Below are 18,302 nucleotides of genomic sequence, written 5' to 3'. Positions count from 1 at the left end.
CCATCCAGGTAGGGCACCCGGACCTGATCCTGTGTGGGCCCAGTTCTGTGAAAACATCTTATTCAAAATTTTCTAGATCTGTCTCCAGGGTCTTTGATGAGCCAGTGCCTACCATCTCCACTTTTCCCCTTCTGGGATCTCTCTCAACTTTGTGATGATTGCATCCAATGTGGAAAAGTATTTGATATAGTCAGTGGTGAGGCCAAAGTAGGTGGTGTGTGGAAATGGGTGGAGATAGAGGGATGGAGGTGGGGAGGCTGTGGGATGCAACATTCCAGAAATGAAAGGAGACTTTCTAAACTTGGTACAAAAATCTTTTTGCAAGCATCATACTTAAAATGAAACTATAAAACATCATTAGGGAAAAGATAAATTGTGGATGGCAGGTACATATGAGACCTATTCTATAAAAAAATTCTAAAGTACACAACCTATTAAGGTTATAAATAACTTTATGCATGTAAATTCATAGATAACTGTCTTATATCAGTGGTTACCTCTGGGAACAGGGACAAGAGGCTCAATTTTGAGTGTAACATCTCAATTCTTACATTTCACCTTTCAACTCTTGCACTCTCTCAGTCCTATGTCTTTCTCACTCTTCTATTGCACCTGTGTTCAGATCTTTTGATCCCCCCTCCAACAATGCTCCTCCAAACAGGTGGTGAACTTAAACTTCTTACACCTGTTCATGTATTGTCATCCTACACTGCCTTACCTTTTTTTTTTGAGGCTCAGTTTTTTTTTTTCCAGTTCAATTAACCACTCTTATAATCATCTCTATCCTCTTTGTCCGTCACATACCTTAGTCCTGGTAGTAAGGAAAAGCCTATACCAGTTTTCATTCTTTTATTCAGAGTTATCATAATGTTAAAATATTTATTTGAATGTTTATGATCCATAACTCAGAAGATTATTAATGTTTCTTTTCATCAGTTAGCCCCTAAAGGACTAGACTGAAGTGGGAAAAGAGAGAACAGTGGGATATTCACAGATCCTACACAATTTTCAGGATGGCAATACATCTGTGAAAAATAACACTCCTGGACAATAATGTTAGATTCTTTTCATTTTTTATTAATTGCAGCACAGAGAAAAGAGGCAAAATGTTTAAAAGAATTTGTGTTCTTAAGACAGAGGGTTGGTTTTACACCAACAGAAAAGAAAAACAGATGAATAAGCTCTAGGTCTTCATTTCTCTTTTTTTCTCTTATTCTCAGGGAAAGCTAAAAGACAAAAAGACAAATATAAGTATTGTTTGTAAAATGGTCTGAGCTTTGAAATCTATTCAAATCAATGTTGAATTGCTTAGATTGTTCCTGCAATTTCCACAAAAGAAAATCATTCAGCCTGTCCTAGACTCTGAATTCTTCTATTGGGCTGGGGCAGAGGACACACCAATAAGTATTGTAAAGTCCTCTCTTTGTCTCTGATGTCATCAGTTCCTCAGGCTTCAAAATCCCAAGCTTGCCATCATCACTTACTTAATACCTACTTCTTATCTAAATTAATTACCAACAAAACAAGTGTCTTCTCAAAGTTAGAACTTTCCGAAGAAAATCTTGCCATTTAGGATGAAAACAAATCACATTTTAAGAAGATTGAATTTACAAAGATACAAAGTTGCTTCCTCCCTTGAATGCACAATATGTAGGTATTATCAGGTGGGCAAAGAGTAAGTGAAAACCTAGTAGTGGGGACAGAAAATAATTCATGCTAGAAAATAGTTGGACAATTTGTTTTTAAAAAGAAAGTTGATACTATTTTTTTAATTTCCCCCAGAATATTACAACCAAAATGGATGAATATGTTTATGTTCAAGCATTTAAATTTTAAAGTGGGCTTAGTAGCAAGTTACTCACTATAAAGTACAAATTTACATAAGGTAGATCTATCACATTCTCCAATAAAATTACTTTGTTACCGGGCTGTTAGATTGAACCGTGTGAAATTATTGCTATTAAACTGTGTTTTTACCTTAAAACTTTCATATGGTCCAGCCTACTATCCAAACACCCCACTGTTAAACCATTGCTTAGTTGAATGATTCTATCTACTGTGTCACATTAGGTCAGAATAGGAAACTGGTTAACTCTCAAGCATTGGTCTGAATTTTGAATTGGGGCTCCACCCCTCATGAGCTGGATGGTCCTTGGGTAAATTATGGAACCTATATCTATCTGTGCCTTCATTTTCTCATCTGAAAAATGGGAAAACTAATGGCACTCAATTCAGGCTACTATTTTGAGAATTAAATAAATGAATACATATAAAGGTCTTAGAACGGTGACTGGCACTGGTCTATATGGCTCTTGGTAAATGATTGGTCAATCTTTGCTATTTTAATAGTAACTATTATAATTACTTTTTAAAAACCAAAATCCAAAGTATAGTTACCTGAGATGTTTGTTATTGTGTTCTTTCAGACTAAGGCAGCTTGAGCAGCAGCAACGAGTTTTGGACCCTGAATACAGAGAGATGACAGATTAGGGAAAAATATTAGCATCACTATTAGGATAAAAAATTATACAGCCATCTGTAATTACAAACTAATTTTACACGAATCACATTCTTTAATTCCACTTTGGTAGTAGAATCTCTACAAGGAAGGCTACTGGCATCCATTGTTCCCAAAGGAATAAAAACATTACCCTCACGTCATAGGGGGAATAGTAAATGATTCAGACATTTAAATATAAAGTTCCCCCATTAACCTAGAAAATCAAACTCAAATTCAACCAAATCACAAACCAGCATTTTTTCAAAAATATGTTTAAATAAATTAATGTATCAGCTCAAAAACTTGAGCCTTACAAATATTTCTATCTGTATTTATAAACATCACAACTTTGGGAACAGAACAAACACTATAAATGTTTACTAATATGCTCCAAGTGCAGCAGGAGATTAAAAATGAGAACTATTGAAGTAATTTTGTCAGATAATTGTATGTGGAATAAGATTCTGGTCTTGAATATACAGTGTCCTTCAGACATATAAAACCCTAAGTCCTGGCCAGATCAAATGCAACAAGAAAGGAAATTAGTCATGTCGCAATGAAGAACTCCAGTACCTCTTCAGAAAAGCAGCCCTCTTTATTTTCAGCTGCGCAGCACTTCTCTACAAAGGCTCCAAAATCTCCCATAACAGTTTTCAGTTGTTCATCTGTTGCCTTGGGCTTGTGTTTCAGCAGTTCAACAAGTGCACTGCATTGGAATGAAAAGAAAACAAAACAACAGCAAAAAATCAGGGAAAAAAAGTTTGCCTACGTATAGAAAGTAATGGAATGAGTAAATAGTAGGATTAAAAGGCACAGCAGAGGGAATATCGTCAATGATACTGTAATAGTGTTGTATGGTGAAGGACGGTCGCTATACTTGTGGTGAGCACAGTATAATGTACAGACTTGTCAAATCACTATGTTGTACACCTGAAGCTAATGTAACCTTGTGTGTCAATTACACTTCAATTTTCTAAAAAGGGAAAAAGAAAAATAGAGATGGTAAAGACAGTTGCATTATCGTTTAAGATTATAAGTCGTGGAGCCTGGCAACTCTGAGCTTGAGGCCCAGGCTTACCACTTTAAGCTTTAATAGTCTCGCTTGCATAATGAGAATAAAGTCCACCCTCCCAGAGTTGGTGGAAGGATCAAAAGAGATAATCAATGTAAATTGCTCAACATCTGTAGTATCAATAAATCGATAGATCTCTTTTCAGTAAGTCTCTGGAAAGGATGTCATTGCACTTATACATTATTCAGATTTTAGTAGTTATACAATATTAAATAGAACAAAAGCAGTTATACCATATTGAATGGAATTTTCTCGTGATTTAGGAGCTAAAACTTATCCTTAAAAGCTTAATTATCCTGTTGGACTCCATCTTAAAAGTTTATAACCTGAGAGTCTTTATATTTGGTCTGCAAAATTTACCCCATTCAGTTAAGATGGGAGAGGCCATAGATAATAAAACTATCCAAACTGACGGAAGCTGGTAGTGGTTCTCTTTCATTGACATCCACAAGGATAATAGTGCTAGAGAGAGGTTGGGGGTTTTGCAATATTACCCATAAGTCTATGGCCATGATTAGAACCCCCAAGATAACACTATAAACATTTACTAATATGCTCCAAGATAACAACTTTATGGTGCTAAATTTCATGCATTTCCAACTCCTGTGACAGCAATAGGGTTTCAAGCCTCAGAACTCATTTTCCTAGATATTTTTCACTCAAGTCCAATTCTCAAAAGTTATATGTTGAGGATTGCCTTGCCTGTGGGTTGCCATTGAACAAACTTAAAATGAATGGTTAATTCATGCCTAGAAATAAATTCCATGATTTCTAATAACTAATTTGTTATTTGCACAAAGGCATCAGTTAATTGTTCATCTTTTTCTGATGAACTTGTCTTAAGACACTATTCCACTGTAGCTTTTATCCATAAGATTATTCTGAATGATTTGTAGACAAGATTATACCACAGAGGGTTTTTTGCTAAGAAAACAAAACGCTATCCACTTTATTCTTGACATTTTTATCAGCTTACTAAGACCAATACATAAATACTATTTTCTAAAGAACATAATCTCTACCTCAGAAAAAGTTACACATTTCAACTTACAACTCTCACTCTCAAGACTCTATATGCTTACAGTAATGAAATATTACTCACGTTTGTTTCTTGACTTGTTTCTCAGCCTCAGGAAGTGTGCATAAATCTGCATGGAAGGTGAATGTTTCAGCATTAAACTCTTTGGGAACATAGGTCTCATCGACTTCCAGACCAGAAAAGCATGGTCGTCTGTTCACCAAGGACTCCGAGCAGCATTTGCTAACTCTGTCGCTCACTGGGGTCTTCTCGTGCAACACACACAACCGGTTCAGGACCACGGACAGCTAAAGAACAGGTAGGAGGGTAGAAATTCAAAAGAAGCATTAAAAAGTTTTCCATGAAAAAAAAAAAAGTTTTCCATGAACTCCTACTTTCCAATGGACTAAAAGGTATGTTATATTTTAACTAGCAATGTTTATTTTTTTTTTTTAAAGGATTTTTGGAGAGGAACCAACCTGCTGGTGGAAGCGGAAGTGGTTAGAGTTTTTGTTTTTTTTTAATTTATCCATGATAGTCACAGAGAGAGAGAGAGAGAGGCAGAGACACAAGCAGGCTCCATGCACCGGGAGCCCGACGTGGGACCTGATCCCGAGTCTCCAGGATCGCGCCCTGGGCCAAAGGCAGGCGCCAAACCACTGCGCCACCCAGGGATCCCAGCAATGTTTAATCTAAGGTTGATTTGAGGAAGTGATTTGCTTAACTTTGGAACTACAAATAATGAGGGACTTTTAAAAGTATTTTCTCTTAAATATGTCTACATTTTAAGAATAATTCACTTGAGAAAATAATTGATTAAAATAATTTGACATGAGTCTTAAGATATGTATTAGAGTAGGAAGGAAATAGTCTTACACTGATACATATTTTAAAAATACCCTAAAGAATATGAAAGTGTTTTAACTGCTAGGATTAAACATAGAAAATTCATGGAATTTTTGTCAATTTATCATTTTGGGGATCTTATACAAATCCTCGTTCAGGATACTATAGATGACCAAGTTCTGGCTGCCACTACCAAATACACACACGTGCATGCACATACATGTTAGTTCAGCCCTGTTTCTGAAAGTTAGCTTTGTCCATTTCTAAAGGCAAAAATTAATTATTAATTTATTATACATAAAAGACTCACATAGTCTTCAGCACAGGACATTCTCTCTGATTCAGGTTTCTTACAACATTTGGTGCCCACTTTTCCTAGTTTTCTTGAGACCTCCACGAGAGTTGGAGTTGACACTTGGGGTGCTTTCTTGGTGTAACGAACTAAGAGCCTGTAACAAAATAGTCCATGTGTTTTCAGCCAGGCAAGAAACTGTCTTTCTCTAACATAGTAAGTCAAGCAGAGAACGCTTAGGTAAAATTAACTAGAATGACTTTCCATCCATAAAATTATCTCTGTCTCCAGGTTAGTTGAGTAGTATGTGGGAGGACCTGGTCCTGAGTAACTAGTTAAGCTTATCTTTGTTTCCACCTGTGCTATTCAATCTTAGGAAAGTGACTTACTTTATCATAACTCAATGACACTAGTATATTTATTTATTGTTTCTTTCTTTCAATAAAACCTACTGACATCTTAATATATGTCAATATCATGCTAAATTTGAAAGATATGTATAAGTTTTCTCATCTATAAAATGGAAAAAAATTATATCTGACTCAATAGGGATGGTGCAAGCATCAAATTAAAATAAAGTATGCAATCAACCTGGCATAGTATCTAGCACATAATAATCACTTATTAAGAGTTCAAATCACCACCAAAAGTCATGTGTGACTACAATCTACTCAAGAGAAGATACTATATCTGGTTTTCTATTCTTATCCCCAGCACCCATAGTTAGAAGAATGCTAACATATGTAAACTGAACAGTAAATATCTACTGAATGATGTGTCTTTTATCTTTACCTCCATAGATAAGGCTCTATGTGGATCAGGACATTAGTCTATCAGCTTATATATTACTTCTGAGCTACTATTATTCAAAGTCTACCACTGCCTCCTTTGTAAAGCATTGCTATGTTTTGTTTGCCCATAAGCTGTTCCTTAACCTTCAAGGGGCATCCTTGGTTCCTATATTCCATGATTTGCTACTTCCCTTTCTAATCCCAAGAGGCCAATTTTTTAAACTGCACTCAAATATAGGCCTCTCCATTCCATTAACCATTTTCTCTCTCCCTCTCCAGTCTTTCTTGATAGAGAGAGATTAGGAATATATACTATATTTTCATGAATAAAATGTCTATGATAAGTGGTATATATATTGAGTCTTAAATAATAACAAATTGATCAAGAAAAAAAATCAGCCGATAAACAAAAATACTTACGCATTTTGGAAGCCATACTCTCCAAGTTTTTCAAAAAGTTCACAGTTTGTTTTGACTAAATTCTGAGGCTCATCCACAAGAGGTTTAAATTCATCAAGCTGAAAGGTAAAAGAATGGTGTTGATAGAATTCCGCCTGAGGACCAAACACAGGGTTTTTTTACACCCCTCTAGGCAGAATGAGATCCTTCCTCCTTTCTGCTCAAAGTCATGTAATTAGACCTTTGATGCCAAATCTATCAAACATGTTCAAACTGTTATTTTATTCAGGGAGGGCGTACAGTATAAGAGATTAAGAATACTCAGGCTCTGGAGTGTTACTGCTGGTGTTAGAACCAGACCATCCAACTCATTTTCTAATTGTGTAATTACACCCCTCATCTCCAAACTTTAAAACCCTTGCTGCTAAAATGGGGATTAAAAAGAAGAAGAAGAAGAGAAAAAGAAATAAAGAGACAAAAGAAGAGAAAAAGAAAAAAAATTAAATTTGGATAAAGATGATATTCACCTCAAGAATCGTTCTACAAACCACCTGAGCTAATGAATTTAAAACAGTGCCTGGCAGATAATAAAAGCTTAACAAATGATGCCTCTGACTATATCATCATTATTAAGCCATCTATCTAGTTGGATTCTGAGCTCCCTGAGATAAGAGAGTTTACCTTAGTCATTGGCTCCAGTATGGTGTTTGGCATACAGTAGGTTCTTGATAGAGGAAAGAATGACTTTCCTTTGATTTTGAAGTCTGGAAACTACTTACTATATATGCCAGGAGTGCTAAATATCTTAAACATGTTAAAATTCTCTTAAACTATAGCTGAATATGGCAAAAATCCTCAAGATTTCCTCCCCTTACTTAAAGTCTTGTAAAACTATCTCTAAACTTTTTCCAAAAAATCTGAAAATATTCTAAATGAATAGATTTCACAATCTTCCTTAAGATGCTAATTCTTGATATTTGGTAAGTCTTAGAATCCGGTTAACTTTATATCTAAGTTAAGCCTCTTAACACTTAAATTTATCTTATTTTGTTCTCAGGAGTGTAAAAATGAAGAAAAGCATGGTCAAAATTTTGTGAAATTAGAGACTGCTCCCTTTAGATCTTTCCTTTCTAGACTATTCTAGGTTTTATTAACCATTCCATTTAAAGCTATTTTTCCTGTAATATTTAAGAGCACAAAACTGAAACCACACCAAGAAAAGATCTAAATCGCACTATTTAGCAACTCACATTCTTGGATTATTTTTCTTTCTCATTATTAAGGATCATCAGCCAGAGGATGACACTTTTTCCCTTTGAGAAACCTACCACTTTGGCATAGCATGTAGGAGGATCATCGGTGGCACAGCATTTCTCTAGTGTGGCTTCATATTCCTTGGCGAGTCTCAAAAGCAATGAGACAGAGTACTCTGGATGCCTTCTCGAGTATTCATACAAAAACCTGATTCAGATGAAAATAAAATAGTTTTACTTGGATTTAGTTAGATACCAACAAGAAAGGTTACAAGAGTAACTCATATCACAAAGGTCTGAATTTGACCAGACCCCATGCAGGGAAGTTTAGTGGCTAAGGGGCTGCAGTTCATAATTAAAGCTACCTGCATTCCAATCCTGGCTCTGGCTCTGCCACTTATTTTACTATATCACCTTAAGCAATTTATTAAAACCATCATGGCCTTAGTTGCCTCCTTTGTAGAATGTGGATAATAACAGTACCTATCTCATAAGATGGGTTGTGGGAAATACATGATGTAATCAATGCAAATACACATTGTCTGGCACATAGTAAATTTTTGATGAGTGACACCTGTTATTATTATGTGTATTTTTAAGAATTTGGACTATACCACAAAAGGGTTTTGACAGAGATATATTCTTAAATTTTTCTTTTTCCTCTCTGAATGAGTGAAATCTTGAAGGGTACATGATTATGTAAAATATGTAGTGCACATTACACTCTTATAATCCAACAATAAGGGCATGATCCTGGATTCCCAGGTTCAAGTCCCACATCAGGCTCCTTGCATGGAGCCTGCTTCTCCCTCTACCTGTGTCTCTGCCTTTATCTCTCTGTCTCTCATGAATAATAAATAAAATCTTTAAAAAAAAACAATCCAACAATAAAAATGCAAAGTTTATCATCAAACTTACTGACTATATATACTCATTTATTTTGTCACTTAATTTCATGCTATCCTGCCATGCTACTGTATTCCTAGTCTGTTCAACCAAATATAAAGCACCTAGTTAGTAGCAGACTCCATATTTCTTTTTATGCTTCCTTATATAGGTGAATAAATGGCAGATGGAGAGACAGATAGATACATAAACACAAAGATATAAGGATGCATGACATATATTCACACATATCTATTGTAGTAAGTTCAAGAAATACTCTTTGAGTGAACAAATGAATAATATGTATATAATTTATGTATACATAGAATGTTCCTAGACATATTTCCAGAAATATCCCTAAGGAGAAAATGAATGGGGTGAGGATAAAGATAGAAATTTTTATTACTTCTCTTCCCTATTCTCTTTTCTACTGATTGAGTTTTTGCCATAAGCATGTATTATAATACACAATTTATAATAATTTTTTAAGCTAATTAATTTTCCCCCAAAAAATTAAAAGCTAGGAGAGGGAAGGATAAAGAAATACTGTAGACAACATGGAAATTGTAGCAATGCCTATAGAAAGCCCAGTTTATTTATCTTCCTGAATCCTGAGACCACATAAAAGCTATGGAAGGATTATTCCTTATCCACTTACGTGCCCAGGAACACATCCTTTGCCTCCTGATAGTTTTTGCAAACCTCCTTATCTTCAACAAAATCAGCAGCTAATGAGGGCAGGTCACCAGGTAACTCATCTCTTTCCACCTCAGCAAGACACTGGGATTTTTCCAACACAGGCTTATCACAGCATTCCTTCAGTTTAGTGGAGATTGAATCTTGATTTTCACACATATACTTGGCAAGATCCGCCTATAAGCAAGTTGATAAAAATTTTTCAATGTAAATCGACATTTCTGCACTTTCTCTTTATTATGTTGGCAAAACATGTTTATTGTATTCAAAGACCATACACACACCACCATGACTTCTATGAACACATTTAGTCCATGTTCCTAAGACTAGAGACTCAGATAGAACTACTATATAATATTTCCCCTCATTTACAAGAGACTGGTCGGTAACAGGGGCCCATCTCGGTTATTAATAATTTTATATTTCAACTGTTAAGGTATTTAAAAATTTTTTTTGGCATTTAAATTTCTAAATTAAAACTCAGTAGTGTTTTTCAAATATTCCCCTCAAATTAAGTACAGGCATTTTGAAACCAAATAATGAAATAAAATGTGAGAGATGTTTGAAAAATTAGTCAGGACCATAGTCACAGGCCCTACTCATACATGTAAAATCTTTGCCTTAGTATTCCAGAAAGAATTCTGAGAGATTAAGATTCTGGTATTTGGTCAAATTTTTAAGTTTGGAGAAAAGTGATATCATGCTAAACATATTTGTATAGGTAGCACGGATGATTAAGTAAGAGAGAATATAAAGTGGGAAAAACTACATAATTTCCAAAGATCTCTTCGGATAGCAGAACTTCTCGAACTCCACCCACCTCCCAAAAAAGAAGTCTTCTTAGAAATCTACCTTTATATCAGCTGTCCTACTTCAGTGTAAGACTTTGCCTCAGAATAGGACTGAAAGGGTTACAAATTAGTGAATGTGTTTATCAGATCATTTAGTGAGTGAGATAGCCAGGTTAAAAAAGAAAAGAAAAGAAAAGAAAAGAAAAAAGTCCATAAGGCAGGGAAAGAATTGAGCAGATTAGGCACAGGAAATAATCTCAACCCACTGTGGGCTTCACCGATAGATCATCCCAAGCAAATTCACCCTCCCAACTGACGCATGTAAGTCACCAAAGAGCATACTGCGGATTTTTTACCCTGTCATCTGCACACTCCAGCAGGTCACCATGGCAGCATTCCTTGTGGACTTTGGTAAGATCTGTCACCACCTTGGAAATCTCTGCAAAGTCAGCTTTGGGAAATCGCTGGCTCAGGCGAGCTACTGACCTAAAAAGAAAATTCGCCCGTGAAAACATTATTAACATGCAATATTTTATGTGAAAGCATTAGGAAAGTCCTATTTAGAACAAGAAAATTCAGGGCAAAATAGCATATCAATAAACTTTGTAAAATTTATTTGTTCTTATGTTAATGCTAGTTCTGTACCACATGGTTATCTGAGGGCAAAGCGTTTCCTTAGGGCAGAATTAGCCATCGTGAGTGTGTATGTGGTGGATAGAAGTCAAGCGATTCATAAAAGCAGAAATCAAAGAGGGATTCTAGAAGAGGCAACATGGGGAGAGGCATCAGGTTTGGAGTCCAGACCCCGCTTCTAGATCTGGCTGGGACACTAGGCAAGTTCCCCAGCCTCCGTGAACCTCAGCCTCTGCACCATCGCAACAGCACGCTACCCTGAAGGACGGATGTGACAATTAAACTAATCCATGGGAAAGCATTTCATAAACTAGAATATGCCATGCAAACTCCCGTTATCTTTTTAAACTCAATCTTTCTGACATCTAAGAGTCTCTGAGAAAAGAAATTTTGTACCTTCTACAAAATGAGGGAGTTTTGGTGCAGCATACTTTCACTAAGCCGTGGATCCAGCGCAGTACCCAAGCTTCCTGACAACATGTTGATACCCATATGCTTTCCCAAATCACGTCAGGGTCTCCTAAATCTGATAAAAGCTTCCTCCTCCCCCAAAACCGATCACAGCCTGTTTAACTGCATATCATTTCATGTTGGGGGGGGTTTGTTTACTGATTTCATTAGTTGATCTTGTTGGTGTAGGTGTAGGGATAGCAGGCAAAGATAGCTCAAATGATGGTTTCTAGAGTGCTTGCAAGATGTCTATTATTTTCATTTTATACCCTGTTGCTGTCAATTCATTGTTGACTAGCAAGTGAGGCATGGGGGAGGGGATTTTTCTTGGTTTAGGAATTGGAGGATGTTCCTAAAACCGGCTAAGTAATATAAAAACAGAGGCCCAGACAAATAGAAGAGATTAACAACAGAGCTAGAGCTGTGAGAAACTGAGAACTAACCTTGATGGCTAAATTTAATTATCAGAACATGAAAGGACAAACATATTCAGATAATTGTGTTGTTTGGGGGATAAATTTAGGTAGAGGACCCTGACTACTGCTTTATAAAATGAATGGATCATTAGAATAAGGTCCCTAGTCTTTCTAAATAAATAGAAGTTTAAATACCTGTCCTATAAGGACAAAAAGAAAGACGCCCTCTAAATTCTTTGACTACTTAGAAAAAATACAATAAAAAAATAATGAGGAATTCTCACTGACGCTCTGATTTTCACCACCGTTAAATTTCTACCTTTTAAATGACTGGAAAGATGTATGGGAAAGCACCACATAAAATGCCATGTAAATGTACATTTTTGTCTACTGGATCATAACCATTTACATCCTTATAAAGATTTAAACTAAGTTTGAAATACCAGGCTTTAAAGGCTCTATCTCCGAATTTTTGGAGGCTGGCACACTTGAATCTCTCCTTGGCAGATGAAATCAGTACTTTTTCCCTCAAAGCATCAATCTGCAAAAAAACAAATAAATGATAAAATAAAATAAATAATAATAATAATATTTTGGAAAAATTAGAAAAGGAAAATTCTACAAAAAATGCTCTTTCAAAACTTCAGATGTGACTTCTTAGTTTTTCATGTAATTCATCTCAGCCCGTCCTCCACCAACCCTCACCTCATAAACTCCCTAGAAATGAGGAGGCAGTATGTAAGGAATATTTATGGAATGAATGGATAAACCCAGCCTTCTGGGTACAGCTGGAGTCTCCACTCTGAATTCCCTCCCCAATAAAATAGGCTCATGAAAAGATAAACAATTTCCGTATTTCATTAGAGTGACCGACACCATGAAAGAAGTGAGATATTTAGACACACGCATTCCTCTAGCTGATTCACTTTGGCAAATGTGAGAAGGAGGCAGGAGGAGGTCAGGGGCCTCAGATGGTGAAAGACCTTGGGGTGAGTAGAGAGGGAGGACGGCTCTTTTAACCGTGTAAAGAAGTCTGTAAGGGAGGTGCCAATTCCCTGAACCGGGCCCTAGATGCTCAGCGTGGGTCCTCCTCTTGCCCTGCGGCCTACCTTGGGGCTCAGGCAGGCAGCCTTGTCGGCGGCTTGGCAGCACTCTGCGAAAACTCCTTTGTACTGTTGAGCATAGTAAAGGAGTTCTGGGGCATAGAAGTACGGATGTCTTCTGGCAATCTCATACAGGTATCTACATTTTCAAAAAGAAAAGCAGGCAGGCATTTTCTCCACCACATCTCGGCTCTGACACTGGGCCCTGCAGCAGAGGCTCCCAGGCCTGGGGGGACCAGGGCCCGCAGACTTACTTCCCCAGGAACAGCTGCTCGTTGTCCTGGAAGGCGGTGCACAGCGCCTCGGGCTCGGGGGTCACCAGCGGGGGGAAGCCAGGGTTGTCGTCCTTGTGGGCCAGGAAGCACTCGTTCCTGTCGGGCTCCTGTTTCTCGCAGCAGTCAGCCATGTCCCCGTACTTGTCCCGGAGGGAGGCCACCGTGCACAGCTTGTCCCCGAACAGGGTGTGCTGGATGGGAGAGAGCAGGCCAGGTCACCCGCAGGCACTGGATGCTCCTTGTGCCCAAAGAACAGTACAGAAAGTCAAAGCATCGGTAAACCCTGGTTGGGGAATCATGTGAACATCCCCCTCTCTTCCTTAGCTTTGGAGAGTTTCTTTTGATTTGACCATCTGTGGGGTCTTCCTAGGAACTGCCCACCACACCCCTAGAAGAGCGGGTACACCCGGGGCAACCAGGAGGAATGAACATCACCTCTGCTTCTACCTAGCGCTGCACACAGGCCGGGAAAAGTAGTAAAAAATAAAAAATAAATAAATTTAAAAAATAAGAGGAAGATAGTCCTCTATGTAGCAGGCGAATTCACATCAAGGAAGAAAGGCTGCAGATAGTTCCTCACTTTATCTGCTCCTCTCCGAAGGGTCCAGTTCTTAAGTAGATAGAACTTAAACACTGAGGAGTAACACAATTTACTGTTTATCGTTATGTTAAAATATAGATCTTTTATTCTAGAAACATTTTGCCTCAAAACATGTTCCATTAGATGTATTCATTCTGTCCCCATCAACGTTGAAATCGTGAAAGTAACTGGAACTTCAGGGGAAAATATACGGCTGAAGACAGGATTTATTAATTTTCCATAAATACATTTTTAAGAATTCATATTTACAGCCATAGCTCTGTGTTAAAGACATCGAGTTAAAGTACTGATTCTACCTTGAGGGAGACATACATAGAGAGAAAGAAATAAAAAGAGAAAAGAATTCAGTGATAAATAAAAACTGGCCTTGCCCCAGAAAGGTTGAGCGGTGAGAGAAACATAAACCTCTCCTTGAATTGAACACCTCCCTGGAAATACCAAAACGTCAAAGTCCTTCAAAATGAGTCAATGCCCTTATTTTTTATTCTATGTGAAAATGCAACTATCCCTAAAATGAAGACTATACAACTGTACTATTATTTTAACTAAGAAACAAAATTACCACAGAAATCCTATGAGTGCCTCCGGAAGATAAAAAACCATGCTTTCACTGTTAGCCTCCAGGAGAAGAAGTCAAACCTCAGATTTTAAAAAGAGACTTTCACAAATAAAAAATTTCCACTTAGGGATCCCTGGGTGGCGCAGCGGTTTGGCGCCTGCCTTTGGCCCAGGGCGCAATCCTGGAGACCCGGGATCGAATCCCACGTCGGGCTCCTGGTGCATGGAGCCTGCTTCTCCCTCTGCCTATGTCTCTGCCTCTCTCTCTCTGACTATCATAAAAAAAAAAAAAAAAAAAAAAAATTCCACTTAAATACATTACAACCATTGTGTGTGGTCTTCATAAAAAAAAAAAAGGCTTTGAAAACTGTGGATATAGCTAGAGCATCTCTATCATAGGAGAAACAATGGCAATGCTCACTTTTGAGACTTGTTTATGAATCAGTGATTGAGGATGTTAAGTGGGATTTTTTTTTCCCTTTGAAATAATCAGGATCACTTATGAGAAGAAGAAATAATCCCCCAAATTGAATGTACTCACCAGGGACTTGTCACAGTTGGCCCCTGACTCGTCAGCAGCACAGGCTTTTGCAAACTCAGTCACTTCCTTGGCTAGTTTCACATGATCCTCAAATGGACACTGCTGGAGATACTGAGAAAAGGCAACCAGCACCCTGAAACAAAGGACACAGAAAAATGTAACATGATGAAATTTTAATATAAAGTAGCTTGCTGGGTACCTGGATGGCTCAGTGGTTGACCATCTGCATTTGGCTCAGGTCGTGATCCCAGGGTCCTGGGATCCAGTTTCACATCGGGCTCCCCACAGGGACCCTTTTTCTCCTTCTGCCTGTGTCTCTGCTTCTCTCTGTGTGTCTCTCATGAATAAATAAAATCAAGAAAAAATAAAGGAGCTTGCTATGCTGGATAGCAAACTGTGTGTCTGTATATGTTCTGTATTTTATAGACCTCACTATTAGCCAGAAAGTCTATTCACATCAGCTGTTATCAGAAGCTAAGCAGGCATATTTGGCTTTCTGAACAGAGGACAGTATCCACACCATGTATAAATACATGTGTGCACATGTCAGTAGATGCACAAACATAGAGCAGGCAAGTGAAATGTATTCTAAATAAATCTAATTATTATGACCAGGGACATTACATAGGCCCTTTGACTATTTACAGCAACCCCCCCCCCCCCGCCCCAAACACACACACACAGACATCCCTCTCTTTTCATCAGGCTGTGGCATGAGATTGACCTCTAAAAAAGAAACTTCTCATTTTATACTGGATTAAAAAATATTAAAATACTCTCAAGAAGCCATAGATCTGTTTGCTAGGTAAAAGAACTTACTAAGTGAGCTGCCACAGGAATCAGGTATTAAAGTCCTTCCCACCATGCAGGTTGGATAGGAGTTCCAGGGCTACAGTAGGCACATGGGGCTACAGAGATTCAAATAACCCAAAATCAAATGCAACTTTAATTTCTGACCCTCAGTTGCACTTGACACATTTAAAGCATTCAATAGTCGCAGGTGGTGTGGCCAGTGGCTACCATATCAAACAGTATTGGTATAGGGCACTTCCATCAATGCAGACACTTTGATTGGATAGTGTGGTTCTAGAACCTGGTCTCTGATGACTGAGGAATATAAGAACTTCAGAATGATAACCAACACTATTAGAAAAAACAAATTTGACTTTTCACTGTCTTAACTTACAGGCCTCTGAAATGTGCCTCTCCCAAATCATTGTACCGATGAGCAATCTCACTCTTATCTGGAGAGGAAAAAAGAAAAAAAAAAACAGATTTGTTACATTCTGAAGAAAACGACTTAGTTATGATGTTACTTTTTGTGTTTCTCTCCACGTGACTTAAGTATTCGTTTGCTCCAAAATATTGGCCTCTTATCCCGACAGAAAAATCTTAGAATGATGAAGTATTCATTCTGCATTAAAACAGATAAGTTATTCAATCATGAATGATATGATTTCAAAAATCATTAAAATCGTTAAATATTTGTAGCCTTATATTCAAACTTGGATAAGATCTAATGCTGTTGTAATGTCTATTAACAGCTGCTGAGAGGACAGACTGAAATGAAAAATATAAATACAAGTTCTATTTACAAGATCAGCGACATAGGTTTGTGGGTTGTTTTTTTTTTCATAAATCACAGTGCAATAGCCTTTAGGAATATGGAGCTATCAATTCTAACATCAACTATATTCTGTGAAGTTTAAGGCACTCTAAGCTCCTTCATGTACAGAAGGTAGTTACAGCTACTAAATAATTCTATTTTTTTTCACATAGGATGTTGGAAATATATTAATAAGATAACTTCCTCAGGCTCCCTGCTTCTCCCTCTCTCTGCCCCCACCACTTCATGCTCTCTCTCAGATCTTAAAAAATAATAACTTTCAAAGGGGTCACAAATATAAAATATCATCACTGTCTAGAAATAAATGCTAAAGGAGAGCAATTCTGGAAAGATGCAGGGTTTTCTAAAAATTTCTTTTACAAAAAAAAATTTATTTTACTAGGAAACTAAAATAAAATTGAACAATAGGAAAATAGAATTCTTACGTGCTTCTCGACGAATCAAGCCCCTGGAATAAGCAGAGCTAAAGAGAAAGAAGAGGGAAATAAAAGTTACCCACTTCATTGTGCCAAAGGCTTGTGGGGTTGATAGAAGAGAAAAGGTAGGACGAACAGAGGGAAATTCACACTAATATACTTCTTTAACCAATAATTGTAGATTATTAACCAGACTCATCTTTGTATTTCATTGGCTCCCAACTGATTACAAAATTCATATCGTTCTTGCCAAAAAAAATTGTTTGACTAAATCCGTTGCGTATGTTTGCCATCTGGAACTGTTTTTACCACAAGACCTTGTCAATTCATTAGTTATGTAAAACAGCTTATCAAATTTTACATAAGAGTTTAAACGATTTGTCCCTATTATTCATTACCATGTTCTTTATCCATGATTTACTATTTGAACTTTTTAGTTTTTAATATTTGCAAAATTCTAACCAAACCAATGACAAAGCTTGGAAATAAGACTCACTAAAAGAGCTAAACTTTGAACTGTATCTATTATTAACTCCAAATATGCTTTTGACAATAAATAATGAAAAATTCACACACACACACACACACACACACACACACATACACAAGGCTTCCATGTCTTTTTCATTCTCCTAAAACTGTTCTGTCTAAAAAAAGTTTATGTTGCCTCAGATTAAAACTGAGAAAAAGCCACAGGAACAGTAACAATGAAAATGGAGGTTCAAAAGTTCTACACTCCCACCCCAGCTCTGGCCCACATGTGCAATTCAGGTCCTGCAGTAGGACGCTTAGGTACAATGTGGCATAACTCATGGAATTTTCAGTTAATGAGATATGGGGAAGAAAATGGACACAATGACAGTAATGACAATCTTTGTCATAAAACTATAGATAGGATAGGAATACCTGGATGGCATCCGACTCTTGATCTTAGCTCAGATTTTTATTTCAGCTCTGCATTGGACTCTACATTGCATGAAGCCTACTAAAAAAAATTTTTATAGATATATATAAAATTGCATATATATACATTATATATATATATATATATATATATAATATGTATGCATATGACAGGTTGAGCCTTGATTATACCTCTAGAGGTTAGAAGAATCCTAAACCTTCACCAGGTATCCTAT

At 37.1% G+C, this 18,302-nt stretch overlaps 1 protein-coding gene across 1 annotated transcript; it reads right to left on the bottom strand.

Annotated features, from left to right (window-relative positions):
* Window positions 1-1,056: 1,056 nt before the first annotated feature.
* ALB (albumin) lies at window positions 1,057-17,318 on the bottom strand. The gene is made up of 15 exons (XM_041725890.1): window positions 17,173-17,318; window positions 16,307-16,364; window positions 15,121-15,253; window positions 13,400-13,611; window positions 13,152-13,284; window positions 12,486-12,583; window positions 10,900-11,029; window positions 9,715-9,929; window positions 8,247-8,379; window positions 6,940-7,037; window positions 5,747-5,885; window positions 4,675-4,898; window positions 3,074-3,206; window positions 2,398-2,464; window positions 1,057-1,226 (listed from the first exon to the last, which is right to left on the bottom strand). The coding sequence occupies exons 1-14, from the start codon at window positions 17,249-17,251 to the stop codon at window positions 2,423-2,425; spliced, it is 1,827 nt and encodes a 608-aa protein (XP_041581824.1). The 5' UTR covers window positions 17,252-17,318; the 3' UTR covers window positions 1,057-1,226; window positions 2,398-2,422.
* Between the last annotated feature and the right edge of the window lie 984 nt (window positions 17,319-18,302).

Source organism: Vulpes lagopus, chromosome 12 (genome assembly GCF_018345385.1).
Source record: "Vulpes lagopus strain Blue_001 chromosome 12, ASM1834538v1, whole genome shotgun sequence".
NCBI classification, from domain to species: domain Eukaryota; kingdom Metazoa; phylum Chordata; class Mammalia; order Carnivora; family Canidae; genus Vulpes; species Vulpes lagopus.
Note: the sequence above shows the minus strand (reverse complement) of the source record. Positions and strands in the feature narration are given on the sequence as shown.

Coding starts and splice junctions, on each gene's coding strand:
- ALB (XM_041725890.1), bottom strand. CDS start 17,251: ATGAAGTGGGTAACTTTTATTTCCCTCTTCTTTCTCTTTAGCTCTGCT. Junction 5,886..6,939: donor GAGTATGGCTTCCAAAATGC/GTAAGTATTTTT, acceptor ATTTTGTTACAG/GCTCTTAGTTCGTTACACCA. Junction 2,465..3,073: donor AGGGCTGCTTTTCTGAAGAG/GTACTGGAGTTC, acceptor CTCTGTATTCAG/GGTCCAAAACTCGTTGCTGC.